The following is a 20,423-nucleotide window of genomic DNA, read 5'->3' as shown; positions in this document are numbered from 1 at the left end:
CCGTCTGGGGGAGCAAGCAAGGCCTCGGCCACAATTCCTGGGGCTCCTGGAGACTGAGCTGATTCTCAGTTTGGGGCTGGTGGGAAGGCCCATGATTCCTGAGATGAGAAACCACATTCTCTCCTCGGCCCCATCTGCTCTTGGAGACTGGATTATGATGTCATTCACATATCTCCATCCTTAGCATTCTGTAAAAATTAGGCTGCTTACATTTTTTTTTTTAAAGAGTTTTGTGTACACATTGTTGGGCTGTGAAGTTGAAAGTCTGAATGATTCTATTTTAGAAGCATGTTTTTGGAGTTCTTTTGGGGAGCTGTCTCTGCTAATCCTGACAACTTGGCCCCCCATGAATGAAGTCCAGAAACCTGAGCTTTAGAGCTGAGTGTGCTTGATCTCATCTTTGGCATTTAATACTCCAGCCATGTCATGTATGGGCTGCCTTCATTCTCAAAGGACCATTTCCATTCATAAATCCTGTGATTTCCCCCTATTCCTGATCATTTAGTAATTATAGCTTCTAGCACCTTCTTTGTACCTTCTAAAAATCCGTATGGTGACTTGGGGCATGACAGCAAGTGCTAAAGGCCTATGTATATAGAAACAGGCCGCCAGAGGGCACCGAGGCCACCCATGGTGGAGCCAGGGATGACAGCCTGGCTCCCTGCACTGAGATAACCCCTGGTAGAACCAGGGACAGCCTGACACCGTGTACTGAGATAACCCCTGGTAGAATCAGGGACAACCTGACATTGTGCACTGAGACAACCTCTGGTAGAGCCAGGGATAACTTGACACCGTGGCCTGATACAACCCATGGTGGAGCCCTGCAGCTTCGGCCATGCCTACAGCGATGTCTTTTCCCCACCAGTTGCTCAGAAGGTGTCTGGGGCAGAAGTCACCTGGCCCATCCTTGGCTAGAGGCCCTAGATGACGTCATTAACTGCTGCTTCTGTTTCTGGGAGGGCAGTGACCTTGACTTGAGATGAGCTTTGTGTTCGGAGCTCTGTGGAGCCCTGTCCCCAAATTCCTTTTTCTGTGGAGCCTGTCCCGGATTCCTTTGGTCAAAGCTTCACTATACTAACAGTTGGGGACATGTCATCTCTAGGGCTGGGAGCCCGTGTGCTTGTCATGGTGGGTGCTTGTGAGAGCCAAGGATCTAGAGACCAAAGGCTCTGTGTGTCAGCTGCCCGAGGCCCAGCGTGGCTCTCTGTGGCGTCTAGGAGCAGGCTGCCGAGGGGTGAGGGCCGTGGGAGAGCTGCTGGGGCATGGCTGGGCGACCGCTGACTCCCTCCGCAGTGACAGCGTGAGCAGCGATGGACATGGTGTGGAACAGGGCCTTTCAGGGTCCTGGAGGTGCCAGCCGCTGCTGACCCCGGAAGGGAAAGCGAAGCAGCTTGGCGCCTACTGATTTTCTGAATCCCACAACCTGATGCCAGCCATTGTTGGCTCAGCAGCACCATCTGCTGCTAGTTTAGGGCAACTGCTGGGAACCACTGGCTGACCTGCATCAACAACCACTGGCTGGATCCGACATCTTGCTGTGTAGGTAGTATCTGCTGAGAGACCACCAGCGTCAGCAGCTGGTGAGAACCAGCTGTGGAGAACAGGTCAGGGCGAGACATCAGCAGTTCTCAGCCTCGTGAAGTCTGTACTCTCCAGATCCAGCCCTGGATCCACAACCTAGCTGCACATCCCATTCACTGAGACACTCTTTTGGACTTCTGACCAGTGTCTCTGGGACTAAGGCCCCAGCTTTCCAGAAAGTTCCCAGCAGAAGGGATGCAGCCTGTCCCCATGGGACTTCTGAATCATCCCAACTCCCTCCCTCCAGAAATGGCAGAGAGAAAGGGTCACCCAGAGGGGATGGCAGAGTGCAGGTCTAGGCGTCTCAGTCTCCTGGTCAGCTGCTCTCACGAGGTGCCCCTTTCCTCCTCTGTGGCCTCTGTCTCCTTGTCTCCTAGCGATGGACTGCTCATCTTGGGCAGCTCCTCCCCCGGAGAGGTCTGATGCCTTCTGCTATCGAGGAGAAGAGGGGCTGAAGGACCAGGCTGGCAGCCATGTCTCCCCACTGGTGACCTCAGTGACCCTGCTCTGTGGCTACGAGGCGGAATAATAAGATGTTGAAGGAAAACAAGGCGTGGAAGGGGGAAACGGGTATCATTTTACTGTCTAGAAACAGCCACTTTCCACATCTTAGTGGAATCCTTGACTCTTTTATTTCTTTGTTACCCCGTGTATATGTACACAGACACATATTTACATCGTAAAAGCAGAAATGGGGTCACGTTGGCAATCGATCTCAGTGTTTCCAGGCTGCCTGCCTTATAAGGAGCCAGGAAGCATCTCATTGTGTTGTTTTGCACATTAGGACTGAGGTCCAGGGAGAGAGAACTTGCCCCCCAAGTCACCCTGCTGGTCATGGCTGTCCAGCACTGGACACCAGGCCTCTTGGTTTCTGGTTCTTCTAGCGGGCCCGAGTCTGGGACCATGTGCTCTGTCTTTCAGGCGTTGGGGTGCTCAGCGGACAGCTGTATGCCACCGGGGGACACGACGGGCCCTTGGTGAGGAAGAGTGTCGAGGTTTACGATCCCGGGACAAACACCTGGAAGCAGGTGGCAGACATGAACATGTGCCGTCGTAACGCAGGTAACACGACTTCTTTCCTCTCCTCTCAGGGCCACAATGCTTTCCTCCCCGGAGGTGATTGCTCTGGATGATGGGAGAGGGGCAGGGTTGCTAGAGTCTGGAGCTGAGCCTGTGTCCTGAACGTAAGAGAGGCCATTTGCCCCATAGGCTCAGCATTAGGAGGAGGGAGAACCTGAACCCCAAAGGCTGGCCATAGGACCCCCACTCCACCCCGAGACTCAGAACCATCCCTTCTCCCTGGTGGAGGTTGATGCCTAGATTCCCCAGGGCCCTGTCGATGGCTAGGCCTGTAGCCTTGTAGCTGTGTGGGCCCAAGCCAGACGGTGGTGCTGTTTCTCGGCCAGTGCCAGACTGAAATGGCCTTGTACTTCACAGGGTCCAAGTTCCTTCACGGCAGGGGAACCAGACCCTACCTAACCCTCCAGTGTCCTTCTTCCTTTACTGTCGTCCTTGTGTCCCCTGTCCCCGTGTCCCTTTGAATCCTTCCTATAGGAACAATCCAGCGCACTCAGGGTCACGTGTCCTGGGGCCTGACAGCCCGGCCAAGCTGTTTCCTCCTACGACCTTGTTTTGAGTTGTACCCTGCAGTGCTGACCTTGCTCTGGGCTCCTTTGCTCTGGGAAAGGGTAGGTCAGCTTCACTGGCGCACCCAGCCGGACTGACGGGAAGGCGCTGCCAGGTAGACTTGCTCCTTTATTCTCACGTTACCTGTTTGCTAAACTCAGTGTGACTGTCTTGTCGGAGGCTTAAACAGAGGGGCATTACCACTTGGCTCGCTGCCTGAGCCTGTTGTGATGCACGCTGGCATTTGGCCTTCAGCCACACGAGCAAGGAATTACAGAGCCTGTAAGGCAAGTCTGCCTGCAGTCTATGAATTCAGTTATAGACATGGGCATGTATAAACACTCACACATAGATGTTATTTGTTTAATAACATATGGATCTTACCACAGTACTACTTTAAAACTTGCTTTTCCATTCCTCATCAGCGTCTAATTACAGCACTAAGTGTATCTTGTATCTTCATGCTCTCATTTAACATGGCTATATCATAATTTACACAATTAATTATTGAATACTTCATTTTCCATGCTACTCATAATGCTGTAGTTGCTATAAATGATTCTTGTAGTTGAGTCAATGTACACAGTTAAGGTGATTTCTCCAGAAGAAAAAGCCAAAAGTAGAATCTTGGGACAGGGGAAGAACCTATACGTTTTCTGTACATGTGCATCTGTGCACACCCAGGCAGGAAGGCAGCACACTCCATGCTCTCAGTGGTATTGAGAGTATCTTTAATCAACATTGCTAGTTACTACTCCTAACAGCATCAGCAATAAACGTGTTTATATAAAAAACAAAAACAGAAACAAACACTATCTACTAGACTATGTGTTTTAAGGTCTTGAATACAAATGACATCTCCCTGCTCCTCTGTCCTGCTTCATGAGACCCTGCCATCAAACAAGCTCACTCGGAGATAAGAATGAGAAAGGAGCCTCAGCCTGAGTTGAATCCAGATGTGTGTGGATTCAGACGCTCATCTTAAGAGGGGTTATGGGCACAGCCACTAGCAGCATATGGGGTGGACGCAACATGTGGCTCAGCTGGGAAGAATGAGGGTGCAGAGATATAGGAGTGTGTGGAATCCTGTCTCTTCCCTAGTTCAGGCTGACAGGGAGGGCTGCATGACCCACAGGCAATGTTCCCGCAGGGAGACCTGTGCCATGTCTCTATAATGTTTCCACAGGGAGAACCCACAATGCTCACTCTATAATGTGGCAGCAGCTGGGGGAGGGGACACAGCAGGAGCATCTGTAGGACCACATAGTAATAAAAGCTCCCCAGTGAGAGCAGCGGCCTCCATAGAAAGGGGACACTCAGAGCCCAGTAGCTGTGCCCAGCATGGTCCTCCATTGAGTGGACTCAGACCTCCAAGTGGCATCTCTGCTGGGCTACAGAAACTGGAGAAAGAGGCTGCAGGGCTCGGGCATCAGCTGCCCGTGGGTCCTGGTCTCGGGTACTCCCACTGACCCTGTGACTTCTGCTTGGTTTCCAGGGGTCTGTGCAGTCAACGGGCTCCTGTATGTGGTTGGAGGGGATGATGGGTCCTGCAACCTGGCTTCCGTGGAATACTACAACCCCGTCACTGACAAGTGGACGCTGCTGCCAGCCAACATGAGCACCGGAAGGAGCTACGCAGGTCAGTGGGGTCCTGTTCCAGGAACCACCACACCAAGGGCAGGAAGAGCATGGGGGATGTGCTGGCTTAGCCGGGAAGGGAGTACCTCCTGCAGGGCTGCAGGCAATTTTATCCTCACTGTGTGCCCAGGATAGATGCTGCGAATTAGCACTTCCCCCCATGAACCTGGATGTAGCCGTGCAGAAGACTTTATGTCATATTCCAGGGGGTCATTTCCCATGAACCTGAGCCATGACCTGCCTTGGCCATGCCTGGCACCATGTGAATGGGAGAACACAGTTCTTGCTCATTAGACATTAGGTCGGGTCGACCTGTCTGCACAGATGGGAAACACCAGATGCTTATACAGGATTCCCGTGAACTGTGAATGGGGTGCTTCAGGACTGAATGGCTGTAAGAATGGCTGGTCACAATCTCACACACAAGCTGCCTTTTATTGTGCACCATTTTTTTTTTTTTTTTTAGACAAGGTTTCTCTGTAGCTTTGGTGCCTGTCCCGGAACTAGCTTTTGTAGACCAGGCTGTGCTGCGATTGTAGGCAAGCGCCAGCACCGCCGACTGTTGTGTACTTCTGATGTTAGGTATTATCTTCTTGTTGTGACAACTTCCTGAGAGGGACGAATGTGTGTATGCGCGTGTGTATGTGTATGTATATGTGTGTATCTGAGACCCCTTCGGTGGCATACCTCCTGCTACTCGCTCCCTCCACCTCCTAGAGCTTCTAGCACCTCTCCTTTAACCGGAGAGCCTGCAGGGACCATGTTCTGTACCAACTCTAACCCCTCCCTGAGCTGTGAGCCAGTGTAGTAGGTACGGTGTGTGTGTTCCCTCTCACCTTCCCGACAGCCCTCGGGCTGAATGGGACTTCATCCTCAATTTTGCAGCTGAGTTGTGGGACTGTAAGCGATCACCAAAGGTCAGCCACATTGCTAACAAGCATGCACCAAAGTCAGAGTTCAAGTGTAGGTCTGACTTCTAACTAAGCCACGCCCCTTCTACTGTCCCTGCTCAGGCTGAGTAAAGGGGCTGGGGGAGTAATGGGTAGACTGGGGGGGGGTAATGGGTAGACCCGGGGAGTAATAGACTGGGGGGTAATGGGCAGACTGGGAGGTAATAGGTAGACCCGGGGGGTAATAGACTGGGGGGTAAAGGACAGACTGGGGAGTAATTGGCATACTGGGAGCAATGGGCAGACTGGGGAGTAATAGACTGGGGGTAATGGGCAGACTGAAGGGTAATGGGTAGACTAGGATGATGGGTAGACTGGGGGGGTAACGGGCAGACTGGGGGTAATAGACTGGGGGGTAATGGGCAGACTGGCGTGTAAGGGATAGACTTGGGTGGGGGAGAAGGGGCAGACTGGTGTAGAGGCTCTTTCTTGTAGGAGGCAGTACCAAGTTCAGTGCAGTGCAGGGCCGTGAGTTGCTATTGGTCAGGGATCCTCTGAAGAGGAGAAATACAAGCCCAGCTTCTTATGTCTGGCCTGAACATTCAGCTCCATGTGGACTTAATGTTTATTTACCGAGCACACACTGTGTGCCATCCGCTAATTATTCCAAGTATTAAAAACTCGTTATCTCGTGTCAGGTACACCTTGGCCCCAGTGCCCCTCCTCTTACTCTTGTTTCCCACGGGAAAGGTCAGCTGTCAGCTGTTTCATCTTGTCCAGGTGTCCTGCGGGTGCCAAGGGCTCCGTCACCCTTCCCCTCTGCCATGTGTCTCTTTCGCCGTCCCTTCCTCTAAGTCTTTCTCACCCTGTTACATTTTCCTCCACTAAGACATTGGAAGCATTGGACGCCAGAACAACCCCGTGCTCTTGAAGATCAGCACCTTTTCTTTCTGAAACTACAGAGGGGACAGGTTGTTTTGTAGGTTGAGGAAGTGGGTGGGATCCTCCGGCTCCACCTCTGTGTTAATGAGAAGTGGGTGGGCTGAGTAGAACCCATCAGGATTTCACAGATCTGCTGAATACTTCAAAGCCTTGCACCACTGTCTGCCTACTCAGAACTGGTGGGAAGGAGACAATCGGGCCATTTTGTGCTCAAACCAATGGACCAAGTGAATGTGTTATTAAGGCAGACATACCTTATCAGGGCATTGCTTATAATAGCATCTCCCCCTCTCCCGAAAATGATAGTATTTAATGAATTGACATTAGTGAAATAATTAAATATTGTATGGAATTCAGTGGGTATATTTTTCTTTTTAAAAATTGAAAATAGATTTTTTTCATACTGTAGGTATATTCTGATTCTGATTTTCCCTCCCCCAACTCCTCCCAGCTCATCCCCACCTCCTTTGTTTTTAATGTCTGGAGAAAATGCTTGTGCTTGACATGCTGGGTTTGAGGAGGACTCACACTGTATGTGCCCGAGGGTGCCCAGTGCTCAGGTCCTATCCCGGAGGAGAGGGAGCTTGGAGGGCTTGGATGTTGAATTCTCAGATCTGCCACAAGCCTTGGGTCTCTGGGCGACGCATTCAGCCTGACCGAACCTCCATTGGCTCAGTTGGAAAATGGAGATAAAATTAGATTGGGCCTCCGAGGGCCTTTCAGAGACTGCAACGTGATACCATGATACCGTATGTATGGTTTGTGGCATGGAGCCTGTCTGGCGTGAGCCACCACGAGTTAGCACGTTCCGATTATTATTAGAAGCTGGAAAGGACTGAAGAGATGATGGTTGTTCTCTTTGAGGGAATAAAGGTTTCTCCTTTTTTCTTCTGCATTTTCCATAATGAGAGCATATTGCTTTCTTAATAAAATAGGCTCATATGAAAAACACTACATGAAAACACCATGAGAGCCTGCTTTTTAGCAGGTATTGCTCAGTGAGAGAGATGTCTGAGACACAGGAGAGGCTGCCAAGGCCAGGTGGTAGCTTTTGGTCTGGAGCCAAGTTCCGCCTGCCTCCAGGCTCTTTAGCCAGGGATGAAGAGGGAATGGGTATCTCAAGCAAAGTGTCCATGATGGCGTGTCCTCCTATTCTTTAATTTGTGTTTCCTTAACCTCACCATCAGTCAGAGTATTTTATAGCTATAGGAGCATGTTAAAATAAATCTCCAAGCCAGGCAGTGGTGGCGTACGCTTTTAATCCCAGCCCTCGGGAAGCAGAGGCAGGTGGGCCTGTAGTGGCATTTCATTTGTATTTTAATAAATAAAGCTTGCTTAAAGATCAGAGAGTAAATCAACCCCACTGGCCAGCCTTACAGACCAGGCAGTGGTGACACACACCTTTAATACCAGTAGCCACACTAGTTGCTTATAGAAACCAGGCTTTGGTTTTTGGATCTTCAAATTGAACCCCAATTTCTCTCTCTGAGTTTTTATTAGTCGTGCTTCATGGGCCTCTGAGCTTGAGGGCCAGCCTGGTCTACAGAGTGAGTTCTAGGACAGCTAATACTACACAGAGAAACTCAGTCTTGAAAAACAAAATAAACCCCCAAAGACAGAACAGGGAAAAAAAAAACCTTCTAGCAAACTTGTTCACTTGTGGGCACTTTATTTCTTATTTTTATTTTTTAAAAGAAAACAAACTATTTTTTTCATTATACATATCAATCCAAGTTCCCACTCTCTCTTCTCCTCCCATTCCCTCCACATACCCTCCTACCCCACCCCATCCAATCCTCAGAGAGGGTAAGGCACATTGCTTTGGGGAAGGTCCAAGGCCCTCCCTACTATATCTAGGCTGAGCAAGGTATCATTCAAAGAGAATAGGTTTCCAAAAAGCCAGGACATGCAGTAGGGATAAATCTTGGTGCCACTGCCAATGGCCCCTCAGTCTGCCCCAGGCATGCAACTGTCAGCCGCATTCAGAGGGACTAGTTTGGTCCTATGCTTGTTCCTTCCTGGTCTGGCTGGAGTTGGTGAGCTCCCATTAGCTCAGGTAGACTGTTTCAGTGAGTGAACCATCATGGTCTTGACCTCTTTGCTCATATTCTCATTCCTCCCACTCTTCAACTGGACCTTGGGACCTCAGTCCAGGGCTCTGATGTGAGTCTCTGCCTCTGTTTCCATCAGTTGCTGGATGAAGGTTCTATGGTGATATTTAAGATACTCATCAGTCTGGTTACAGGGCAAGTCAAGATTGGGCCCCCTTTCCTCTATTGCTTAGGGTCTTAGCTGTGGTCATCCTTGTGGATTCCTGGGAATTTCTCTAGACCCAGGTTTCTTGCTAACCCTATCATGACTCCTTCAATCACGATATCTCTTTCCTTGCTCTCATCTCTGTCCTTCCTCCTTCTCAACTGTCTCATTCCCTCAAGTTCTTCTCACCCCTCTCCTCTCCCCTTCTCTTCCCCTTCCGCCCTCCTTTCTCCCCCCCCCACCACACACACACTCTCAATTTTGTCTGTTTCCACTTTCCAGGTATGTATATTTTTCTTAGGGTTCACCTTATTACTTAGCTACTCTAGGATTATGAGCTATAGGCTCAATATTCTTTGTTTATAGCTAGTATCCACGATGAGTGAGTACATACCATATTCATCCTTTTGGGTCTGGGTTACCTCACTCAGGATAGCGTTTTCTAATTCCATCCATTTGCATGACACTTTCTGAGTTATTATTTAGTAGCAGGTTCCAGAACCCTGCCTGGTGCTGATTTCCACCAGGAAGGAGGTGTGTGGTCCCAGGCAGCAGAAGTGGACAAGCTGCCGTCACACCCCAGAAGGCTTGCCTTCCAGTCTCATTGGCTAGGACCAGGCGACAGGGCATTTGGGAAGCCGTCTAGCAGGCCGAGTGTGTCACTCGCTGGTGTGTATAGTGGAGAACAGTGTGCAGAAGGGATGTTGGCTTCTTCAGCCTCTAATATCTTCCAGATGGTCTCAGTGGACTACGGTGAAACTTGGGTGACACATGGATTTTCAGAGTTAGGACCTCAGTGTGGTTAAGTTTAACAAAAGCAGTGACACACAGTGCATGTTTGGAAAGTTTATCCAGTTGGGAACTGAGCGCTGGATGAGGGTCTCAGTTCCATGACAGCGAGCAATGTGAGAAGTAGCCTGCAGGTGTGAAGAAACTCACTGAAGACCACGGTACAGATCGCCTCTGGGCAAGGCTTGGATTGGAGTTTCTTTTTCCTTCTTCCCATGGAGTTGGTGTATTGTTCTTCATAGTTCATCCCAGTGATTTCTAAAAGTAGCAAAGTCGACCTGTATCAGCCATTGCTTCTCCAGGAAATGATACCGATTTGGAACAGATGTCTCTGGGTCCTCAGTGGGGGATGTGGGGGGTATTAAGCTGGGTGCCATGGTCAGGAAGAGGAGTTGGGTGTGTCTGCTGGCATGTGCTGTTTGAGATCATGCTCATGGATTCAATGTCCCACCAGGATGTGGCTGTCAGAGTGGAAACAGCCAGCTCCTGGCAGCGATAGCATGTGACCCTTCCACGGGCTGTGACAGGGTATGGCAGATTCCTGGACCCGCTGGGACTCTGATTAACTTCGGAGAAGCGTAGATGGTGACTTTCTTTCCCTTCCGTGTCAGGTGTGGCTGTGATTCACAGATCTTTGTGACCCAGACTCCCACTGCCAGGAGGTGGAGGAAGGAGCGGGCACTACCTGTGACCGGAGCACGGAGCGGCGGGACCATGACAACTGATGAGATTAACTGGGAGGCTCTGCAGTGATTTGAGAACCACCCTCGTTGTCTTAGTGGGCCAGCCTTGTCCCTCTCAGTGTGGACACTGACGGTCCACCTTCTGCTCCGAGGTGCTTTGGTTTCTGCCCTAAACAGCTGTGTTTCTGACAGCCCCACAAAAGCTCCTTGGGCTTTTTGCGTGTGTGTGTGTGTGCGTGTCTGTGTCCGTGTGTGTGTTTCTATAGGACAATGGCGAGAACCTTGAAGTGTGTGTGTATGTGTGTGCGTGTCCGTGTCCGTGTGTGTGTTTCTTCAGGACAATGGCGAGAACCTTGAAGTGTGTGTGTGTTTCTACAGGACAATGGAGAACCTTGAAGTGTGTGTGTGCCCGTGCACATGCATCCATGCGTTTGTGTTTGTGTGTGTAGGAACATTTCAGTGAGGGCTGGGGCTGTCTGAGTGTCTACTGGATTTCTTTACTACTGATCTTTCACGATGCTAAAACACCTACCAATGTCTTCTGCGCTCGTCCCACGAGGACCCTCGACTACTGAAGCTGCTGCCTTTTGGGGTCCAGGCAGAACTAGGCAAAAGCAGCCCTTCAACCACGTCTGGGATCATGCCTTGACTACTGCAGCCGTGTGGATGAACTGGGGCTTCCCCAGAGCTGCCCTGCATCCTCCATGCACCTCTGGGGTGCAGCCTCTTCTGGCCATTACCAGTCACTCCTCCTCTGCTGCACTCACTCCAGGAAGTGGATGAGAACTGTTTTGTCCTCACATCTTGGCCCCTAGTCTTTGATGTCATGGATTCCAGGTTTGGAAGATTTTGTGTCTTTTCAGCAGGGAAACAAACTCTTCAGAGAAGCCCTAAATAGAACACTGGGGAGAAACAGACAAAAAAAAAGCAAAACAAAACACAGAAAAACCAAAGTGGTATGGATTTGTTCCCACCCACAGAGGTCTCAGACAGGGACCCTGCTTCTGAGTGTTCACAGGGCACCAATCCTATTTATTATGCTTGTTATGTAGGCTTACTTATTCATGGTATCAGTTCTCATGCGGATGATAAGTAAAAGGTCACCCTACCACTAAACCCAGAGATAGGCTTGCCCCCGTGTTAGGTGGGACCACATGTAACTCAGAGGGACGTGAATGGCTGGATCTGACCTTCGGCACTTTGTGAAATAGTCAGGGCTGTTTATATCTGTCTTCCCTTTCTCGTGCTTCAAGGTCCATATCTGTTCCTCAGCCTCCCCAACATCCCTTCTCATTCTCCCCTTTGTGGAGGAGAAGGTAGTGGGTCCAGGACTGGAGATATTCCTCAAAGACACCTGTATTTTAAAAATGAAAGCAACTGAGGAAAGTTTTGCTCAGCCACAGAGCAAAATGTCTCAGAGTGTAATGTCAAGCCCCTGGGGTGGTGTTTGGAGGTGCATGGAAGCACACAGTAAGGGGTGGGGGGACGCGTTTGCTACACAAGCATGAGTTTGGTCTCTAGCACTGGTGTAAAAAAAATCCAGGTACAGCAACATGCACCTACAATCTCAAAACTGGGAAGGCGGAGAAAGGCTGGTATCTGAGGCTTGGGGACAGCCAGCCTAGGCTGACCAGCAACCCAGGGACAGTGCATCTCAAAACAGGTTGTGTGGCTCCTGAGGACGGACATCAAAGTCTGATCTCTGGTCTCTGCACACACCCACCCTCCCCTTACACACAAAGAACCTCAAAGTCGTTTGAACTCTTCCTAAGCTAGAAAATTGCTTGTATCAGAGTTTTTGCTCTCAGAGGAGGAGAGACTTTGTGTCTAGAGAGCAGTCTCACACCCAGGGCGTGGAGTTTTGGCCTCCTGAAGTCAGAATCTATGTAGAGGAGACCATGGGACTTTGTGAACTCAAATGTTGGGCTTCTGCTATAAGTAGGCTCTTCAAAGCACACACACAGGGGGATGGCACCTCCTGCCCTTTGAGTTTGGAAGCCAGCTTCTCCAGCGAGGTGACCACTGCGTATTTACTGAGCCTTTAGTGTGCGCTCTTTCATAAGAGTAAAATCTTCCTTTCTAATGCTAAGCAGAAGTTAGGCAGCACAACACCCAGATAGTTAGTAGCCTTAGGATAGTCAGTAGCTAGGAGACCCAGCTTTGGGGGATCCAGAAGAAATGTCTCCCAAGGAATGCAAACGTTTCTTGGCAGATGTCCTGGTTTCCGGGAAGTTCTGCCTGCCCCCTCCTAGAAAGGGGGTAGAATGCACCCCTGATCCCCTTTCTCCCTCTCCAGGGAAGTCTGGGGACTTGTTTGAGGTGCGAGCCGTGAAGATAAGGTTGGGGACCAGAGTCAAATCTGCTGTTTGTATCAGCACTCCATTTCAGGTGAAAGGTAACCCCACCTCCTCCCCCACTCGCACCAAGAACTTAGACTTTTATATTTAGGGGTCAAGGTGAGTCTCTTCCTGGAGAGAATCCCCCCTTCCATGGAAGCTGGTCAGCTGCGGTTTCTGCTGGCGTTTCCGCTGTCGTTTCCGCTGTCGTTGGCCCTACCTTCAGTCTCCCTTCCTGCAGAGCCCTGCTTTTGCAGGCAAAGCTGCTAAGGGTTCCGCTCATTTCACCCTCGGGCGTCCTTTCTCCTGGGGACTAGAACACTGGCACGTCATCACCAAAAAGCCAATCTGTCCTAGCTGCCCACAGATGCCACCCCGAGACTCGTGTTGCTCCATCCTCAGGCATCAGGTCGACGTCTCCCCACGGTGGGCAATTCAGATTCACTTTCAAGTCGGTGTTAGTCATGTGGCGGGTTACCCTCCCCCCCTCCCCCTGTCAGAGCAGCTGCCACTGCTTGTGAGCACAGCCGTGCCAGGGCTCCATCTAAAATCTGACTGCAGTGGCCAAATGGAATCGAGACCCAAGGTCAGAAGCAGCCCAGACACCACTTGGATGCTAATTCGGACAACGTAGAAGTCAGTTTCTGAATCCTGAAGCTACTTCTCCTAAGTACCCAATAGCATCTCCATCTAAAATCATGGCAGTATTATGCAAATGAAGTGACCTCATTTTTCTGCTATGCAATAAGAGTTCTTAATTCTGTCTCATGACAAACCAGTTGCAATATCCCCTCAGATGCTTTCTTCGAGTTGTTCCACTTTGATATCTGTTGTGTAATGTTTGTATACCTCTGAGCCAGATCCTTTCAAAGATTGCCTTTTTATTTTGTAAAATCGAAGCTGCAGCTTTTTCAAGCTAAAGCTTTACTGTAGATATTTTTATAGATAATTTTTCATGATATTTGAATCGCTTTCTATTGTGCACAATAATGAGATGCTATTCCGTGTGTCGCTCACCCTGACAATGTGCACCTGTAGCGCTCCTTGTTTGGTTTCTCGCCTCTCAGACGCCTCTGTCCATAGCTCCAGGTTCGTAGCGTTTCAGGGAGACCGTGGGACTCCAAGGCACAGCCATGGGGCTCTGCCTTTCAGTTTCTAGGACTAATGGACAACCTGACTCAGCACTTGTCTGTCTATATCTCCTATCTCTTTGTGATTTTGAATCTGCAGGGTTGGGGCTGGGTTGGCCCTCATCCCCTGGGCCATTCCCTAGGCTGTCCGGACCCGGCAGACCTGGCTTATTCTCTATCGTCTCCTGGTTTTTGGAGGTTTCTAGTACTCGAGGCCTCTGTGGCTGGATCCTGTCTCTTTGGGAAGTTTGCGTTCTCTGTACTTAGGAAGGGGGGTCCCTCATGACCTCTGGGAAGAATGTGCTTAACAGATGCTCACACTGATTTTTTCCTGAGCTGTCTCCATTCCAGACTCTGTTCTGTGCATTTATCTGTCTTAGGACTCTTGTTTCTCTTTTTTTAAATCTTAATTTATTATTTTTGGGATAGGTGCCATTTAAACTGCCTTCTTCCTGTTTGCACCTGGTTGGATCAAGCTGGGAGGCTGAGCAAACTCATTCAGCTGGACAGAGTGTCCAAGGCTCTGATGCATAGAAGCAAGGAAGTGGTCCCATGGGTGGTTTCAGTAGGGCTGTTTTTCCCCATGTGTGTGTTTGCACTGCTTAGACTCCCCATGTTCAGTCATATTGTTTATCTACTGACCAAGCAGAGAATCCAGCCGCACTTCCAACATACGGGGACAGAGAGGCTTCTTCTGTGTGGGCAATCACAGCCTTAGAGGCCCTGTGCAGCCTTTACCACGGGATTCAGTGACTCCTGGATGTAGCGGCAGCCACGGCAGGAATGCACGGGGCTGTGGCATCTGCAGGGATTAATGGGCCCTGTGCTGTTCTTGCCTTTGGTTATTAGACTGTAAATGATTTCCCTCCTTTTGGTGGTAATAAAGGACCTTTGTTGGACTTCTTGTTTAATTTGTATATGATGTGTAAAATACTTTCTTTGAAAGAAAACTCAAGACACAGACTGTGTATGTGTGGATGTCCTGGCCTGGGCTTGACATGAGTCATCATCCGACACTGGCACAGGCCCATGGTCTGTCTGATCTGCTGTTTTCTGCATGAATGTCAGGGACTGTATATCTTGTAAAAGAACACTGGTCATGTGATCAATACAGCGAAAGCCGAAAAACATTCCCCCAAATGTGTTACTTTAATAGGATCCCATTCCAGTTCCCCAAACTGTACGTGGCATTTCAATAAAAGCGGAACTGCGCAAACATCCTCGGCTTCATTTTCACTGCGTAACATTTCTTCTGTCTCGAGTATATAAAGGGGAGACTCCTCCCCACACACAATCAGATGGAAGTTTCCCTTCAGAACCTGCTGCACAAGGCCTCGAACCCTCTGACGTCTGTCACCTGGCCCCAGCACAGTGCAGGCCCACGGAGCCCTTTCGAGAGGTCTAGAGGAGGCAGTCCCTCTAGAAGGGTTGGTGTGGATGATGACGGGGTGGTTGCTGGGATCTGGGGCTGGAGGCGGCGGTGGCTGACTGTTCTGACATCACTCCTGAAAGCTGAACTGTATCCCAGGCGTGTGGAATGCTTAGCTTGGTGGCGATCTCTCATAGCCATCTGCCTGCTGACGCAAATGTCCCTCTGGGAAAAGACCACACGGTTCTAGGTCTCTTCAGATTGCCAGGGGCTCTGCCTCATAAGAGGTAACAAATAGGCATCCGGGGTCCAGTGCGTCCTTGGCGCTTGGACAGACTGTAAGGATGGAGGGAAAGCCAGAAAATTGGACTCGGGTGACGCTGGCCCTCTACCCCACACTCCTTCCTCCTGGCTTCTGCTCTGGTCTCCCTTCTTTTACCCCTTGAGGATGAGTGGAAGTTAGGAGGTTGAGTCTCAACACAGCCCTCTGAGTCATGAACAGGAACTTAATGTCCCTTGGGGGTAGAGGCCCAAACGGGAATGCACGTGTCTGAAGGGGAATCGTAAGGCAGAGGTTAGCATTTATTGTGCAGTCACTGTGTGCCGTGCCTACTTTGAAGAGGCAGGTGACTTTGTATTTCTCTGCTAATTCACAGCACCACAAGGGTTAATTGTCAGACCCTTGAGAGGAGAACCAGTTCCCCCACCCTTCTGAGGCTGCCTGCTGAGTTTTGTCACAAGGCTGGTGACTGTGTTTGGTAGGTGCTCTTCGGAGAAGTGGGGGTCATCAATGCCTGGACCTCAGAAACTTCTCCAAACTCCCAGGGAGACATTGATTTCTTGCCCACTGTCCCCAGCTAGGAGGAGGCCCTGCACATGGCTTTGTTACTTGTTGGAATTCACATGCCCTCTTTGTCTTCTTGTTTGTAAAATGAGGGTTCCTTGTCCTTTTCTGAAGACACAAAACAGAGAGTGAGACACACACAGAGCCAGAGAGGAGTTATCACTTCCCTAAAAATATGGGAGAAGGGGACTGTGGTGGTCTGAATAGGTATGTGGTGTTGGATTCCCCTCTGTATGATGTGAATACGATTGGTTAATAGAAAAATTGTCTTGGGCCTGCACAGGGAATAGAGATAGGTGGGGAAAACTAAAATGAATGCTGGGAGAAAGAAGGGCAGAGTCAGAGAGAAGCCATGTAGCCCCGCTGGAGACAGACACACTGAAATCTTGTTGGTAGGCCACGACCTTGTGGTGATGCACAGATTAATGGAGATGGGTTAAATTAGTATGTAAGAGTTAGTCAGAAATATACTTAGGCTATTGGCTAAACAGTATTGTAAACAATATAGTTTCTATGTAATTATTTTGGGTCTGAACTGCCGGGAACCAACAAGCAGCTTGCTTCAACAGTATGACCCCCATAGACTCATGTGTTTGAATGCTTGGCCTGTAGGGAGTGACACTATTAGGAGGTACAGCCTTGTTGAAGTAGGTGTGGCCTTGAAGTAGGTGTGGTCTTGAAGTAGGTGTGGCCTTGTTGGAGGAAGTGTGTCCCTGTGGAGGCAGGCTTTGAGGTCTTGTATACTCAATCTATGCCCAGTGTGGCACACAGTTCACTTCCTGTTGCCTGCAGATCAAGATGAAGAACTCTCAGCTCCTTCTCCAGGACCGTGCCTGCCTGCACGCTACCATGTCCTGCCATGAAGATGATGGACTAAACAGTTGAAACTGTAAGCTCCAACGAATGTTTTCCTTTATGTGGGTTGCTGTGGTCATGGTGTCTCTTCACAGCAATAGAAACCCAAACTAAGGTAAGGTCCAGCAGGACTGAGGGCCAGGGAGAAGGGGACCAGAGGGAGCTAGAACCATTTCTTAAAACCATGGAGATTGACCAGTGTGATGATGCAGATAAAGCTTTCGGAGCAGCAGAGACACATTCAAAGCCTCATGTCTACAAAGGGGTCAGGTACCTTTGGGTCAGTCTCTTGCTGCTCAGTCAGCCCTCAATCTGTGAGATACAGGGGAAACACCTGCTGGTGACCTTGGAGAAACTGAAACTGAAAGCTCCCTGAGGTGGAGAAGCAGACTCTTCAGGCCCTAGGAGCAGCTGTGGCAGCACAACCTTCAGACTAGGAGGCAGAGTCTCCTGCAGGATGGTTGTGTATGCCCATGTATGCCCACATATGCCCATGTATGCTGTGTGTGAGCCTGAGGTGCTGGGGGTGTGCAGGAGGGGTGAGGCACACAGAAGGGGGACAAATTGTCTATCTCTGGACCGTGGCTGGCCAGGCTTCAATTTTGCCGGAGGCCCAGTGAGGCCGTCTGGAAAGACTTGGTTTCACCTGGAACCACTTGGATTTCTTAAAACTTTTTTTTCAAGGGGCTGGAGAGATGACTCCGTGGTTAAAAACACTGGGTGCTCTTCCAGAGGACCAGGGTTGGATTCTAGGCACTCACATGGAGGCTCATGACTCTAACTACAGACCCAGGGGATTTACGCCCCCCTTTGGCCTCCTTGGGTACTGCATGTGCGTAGTGCACATACATACATGCAGGCAAAATGCCCACGCATGTTAAGTGAATAAAATGTAAGGCATCAGATGAGATTATTTGTACTCTATGGCTATGAACCCACACCTTTCCACCCTGTGGCTTTCTGGGTCATGACCAGTGCAGATTTGACAGGAAATCCTGTGGCCCTGGTGTTTCTCTTTTGTGGCAGAGCTGCCCAATTCTGTGTCCACTGCTTCCTCCAGTTCCGCACCTCCCTTCAAGCCCGTGAGATCACCCACCCTGGAGGCCGTGATGTGATGTGAACACCCTTCACAGGCTGTTCTCAGTGATATCCATCTGGGGCAAGTATGCAGCTTTCTACACCTCCCAATACGAGGCAGGGCAGGACTAGAGCACCATGCTTGACCTCACCGATGTGTGGGCACAAACGGGCTTCCTGGAGAGGCTGCTTGCCAGGCAGCAGGGCAGCAGGCTGCCACGTGTCCCCGCTTGGCTTCTCTATCCATTCCTGCCGTGGTGTGATTCTTCCTTCTGAGTAGGCATGAGGTTCCTACCCTCACCAGACTTGCCTCTCATGGTTTCCAGTCCTCTTGGCTAGGATCAAGGATCAAGTATTCACACGTTCATCTTCATCCAGTCCTTGACGGGTAACTCAGAAACAGGGCTTTGGAAGCACTCGAGGAGCGGGGTTACATTATTTAGTCCAGGGTTCCCTGGATCCTCACGGACGTCTTGTGAGGCAATGGGCATAGGTATTCTTGCATGCACCGTCTCTGCTTGCTGTATATGGTGGTTGCATTCTTGATGCGGTGGATGACAAGTGCCGAGGGCTCCTCAAGGCGCCTGCGCGCAGTGTGTGATGCGCTACTGGCGTTTATTCTTTGTTGTCTCCTTTACACAAACGGAATGCAGCTTTGAGAGGCAACGCCATTTGCTTGGATTCTCAGAAGAGCCTTCACTACCAAACAGGACTGTGCTTGGCTCTTTGCGACAGCGCTCCAGGGGCTTAACTAAGGAGTGGGTTATTTTGCTTGTAGAACCGCAAGCCCAGGGGTTCAATTCTGGGGCTGGAACAGTTGTTCCATTCTGCTATCACTTCTCAGATCCTTTGGTTCGTTTTTCCATTTTTAGCATGTTGCAGGGTAGATGCCCTATGGCTGTTTTCATATTAGAAAACAGGCATAGAAAAGAAACAGTCCGAGGGGTGGAAGGGGCAGGGTCTATACCAACAACACTTCCCTAGAAACCCCAGTGGAGTAACAACAGATAGCTCTTGCACTGTTGCACATGCAAGTGAGGTAGACGGCAAACTCAGAGTTCAGCCTGGGCGAGAGAGAGAGAGAGAGAGAGAGAGAGAGAGAGAGAGAGAGAGAATTGGTATTAGGCAGGCATTTAGCGCTGTCAATAGACTTGCTGGCCACCTGCCTCTTAAAACTGTGTGGTTTCCTCTCTACTGACCCCCTTGGACTTTGCTGTCTTGGCCTCTGGCATCCTCCCTGAAGGTTATTCTGTCTGGGCACCGAGTAAATCCTGGGCTCCTTGTCACTAGTGAGAATGATGTTTCCTGTGTTCTCGGCTGAAGGGACGCAGCACAGGAAGGTGAGGCGGGGGGACTTCTCAGAGCCCCAATTCTGCCATCTCGCTGGCTCTTCTTGGCATCAAGAGAGTGTGTCCCTTTTGCAGGATAAATGAGAAACCCTGAGCAATGGAGACCTTCTGGGCCTGAGGCTGGAGCTTGGAGACAGCTCATTTATCAGCACTGGAAGTTTCCCTGAAGCACTGATTGAGGGGCCCTGTCAGCAGCAAGATCTAGGACCTTTATCTCAAGAATGACCCATCTGTGCGGCACCATAAATCTGAGTCACAACTGGAAAGTGGAGGTGGCTGAGGTTTGGTTTTTGCCTCTTGGAGGCAATTTTCTCCAGTTATGGGTCCTCCAGCCTTCTAGAACACCCTTGCATTTCATGGTAGCCCGACGGGCGTCCTGCTCCGAGCTAAACTGAAGCCAGTCACAATAGAGATGTGGACAGCCTCTTACCAGGGTGCTGTCCTACGCCGTTCTTCCCAGATGAGGTCTCTTCTCCAGACAGGGAGCAGGGAGGAAGGGGTCGGGCTTTGCTTTGTATCCTGTAGGGAGGATGGTGGCAGCTGAAAGCTGTAGTATTCTAGTGACGGCCACATGACATTATACATGCAGGTGCTCATTCTGGCTCACCAAGATGTCCGTGCTACCTGGACGGAAGAGCAGCGCACCCTAGGCAGACAGCTCAGCACAGTGTCACCCCGGGGGAGGGAGCCACACCAAGGAATGAATGCTCAGTTTCCTCGAGGGCCTTCCCACCATCCTAGGTCTTCCCACAATCCTTCTTCCTGCGGTGGCTTAGGTCTGCAATAAGGGGGCAGAGGGCATGGCTGAGGCCCCACAAGGGATTCCAAATGCATTTTCTAGCTATAGAATCCATCACTTTAATGTGACCTGGCCTCCTGTTAGGATGATTAACTAAGGGACCCGCTGTCCTGGTGCTGGCGGCTGCTGCAAAATTCTGATAAGGAGGCCCATAAAACCATCTCTAAGCAGCCAAATGAGGCCCCACACACGTCCTGCAAAGGTGGCTCGGTTTCTAGTGGCTCCTCGTGACATCTTCTGCCTGAATCTGCCTGAA

At 50.2% G+C, this 20,423-nt stretch overlaps 1 protein-coding gene across 3 annotated transcripts in view; it reads left to right on the top strand.

The window, feature by feature from the left end:
* Positions 1-15,092, top strand: part of Klhl3 (kelch like family member 3) — a 113,164-nt gene extending 98,072 nt beyond the window's left edge. For all 3 annotated transcript variants that reach the window (XM_087896637.1, XM_087896635.1, XM_087896636.1), the window contains 3 exons: positions 2,506-2,646; positions 4,706-4,849; positions 10,337-15,092. In XM_087896637.1, the coding sequence (XP_087752763.1) occupies positions 2,506-2,646; positions 4,706-4,849; positions 10,337-10,365 (314 nt within the window). In that variant the 3' untranslated portion in view covers positions 10,366-15,092. The remainder of the gene's footprint in view (positions 1-2,505; positions 2,647-4,705; positions 4,850-10,336) is intronic.
* The last annotated feature ends 5,331 nt before the right edge of the window (positions 15,093-20,423 follow it).

This window comes from Myodes glareolus, chromosome 14, assembly GCF_982192425.1.
Source record: "Myodes glareolus chromosome 14, mMyoGla1.1, whole genome shotgun sequence".
Taxonomy (NCBI): domain Eukaryota; kingdom Metazoa; phylum Chordata; class Mammalia; order Rodentia; family Cricetidae; genus Myodes; species Myodes glareolus.
The sequence above is the reverse complement of the archived record's forward strand: the minus strand, read 5'-3'. Positions and strand labels throughout refer to the sequence as shown.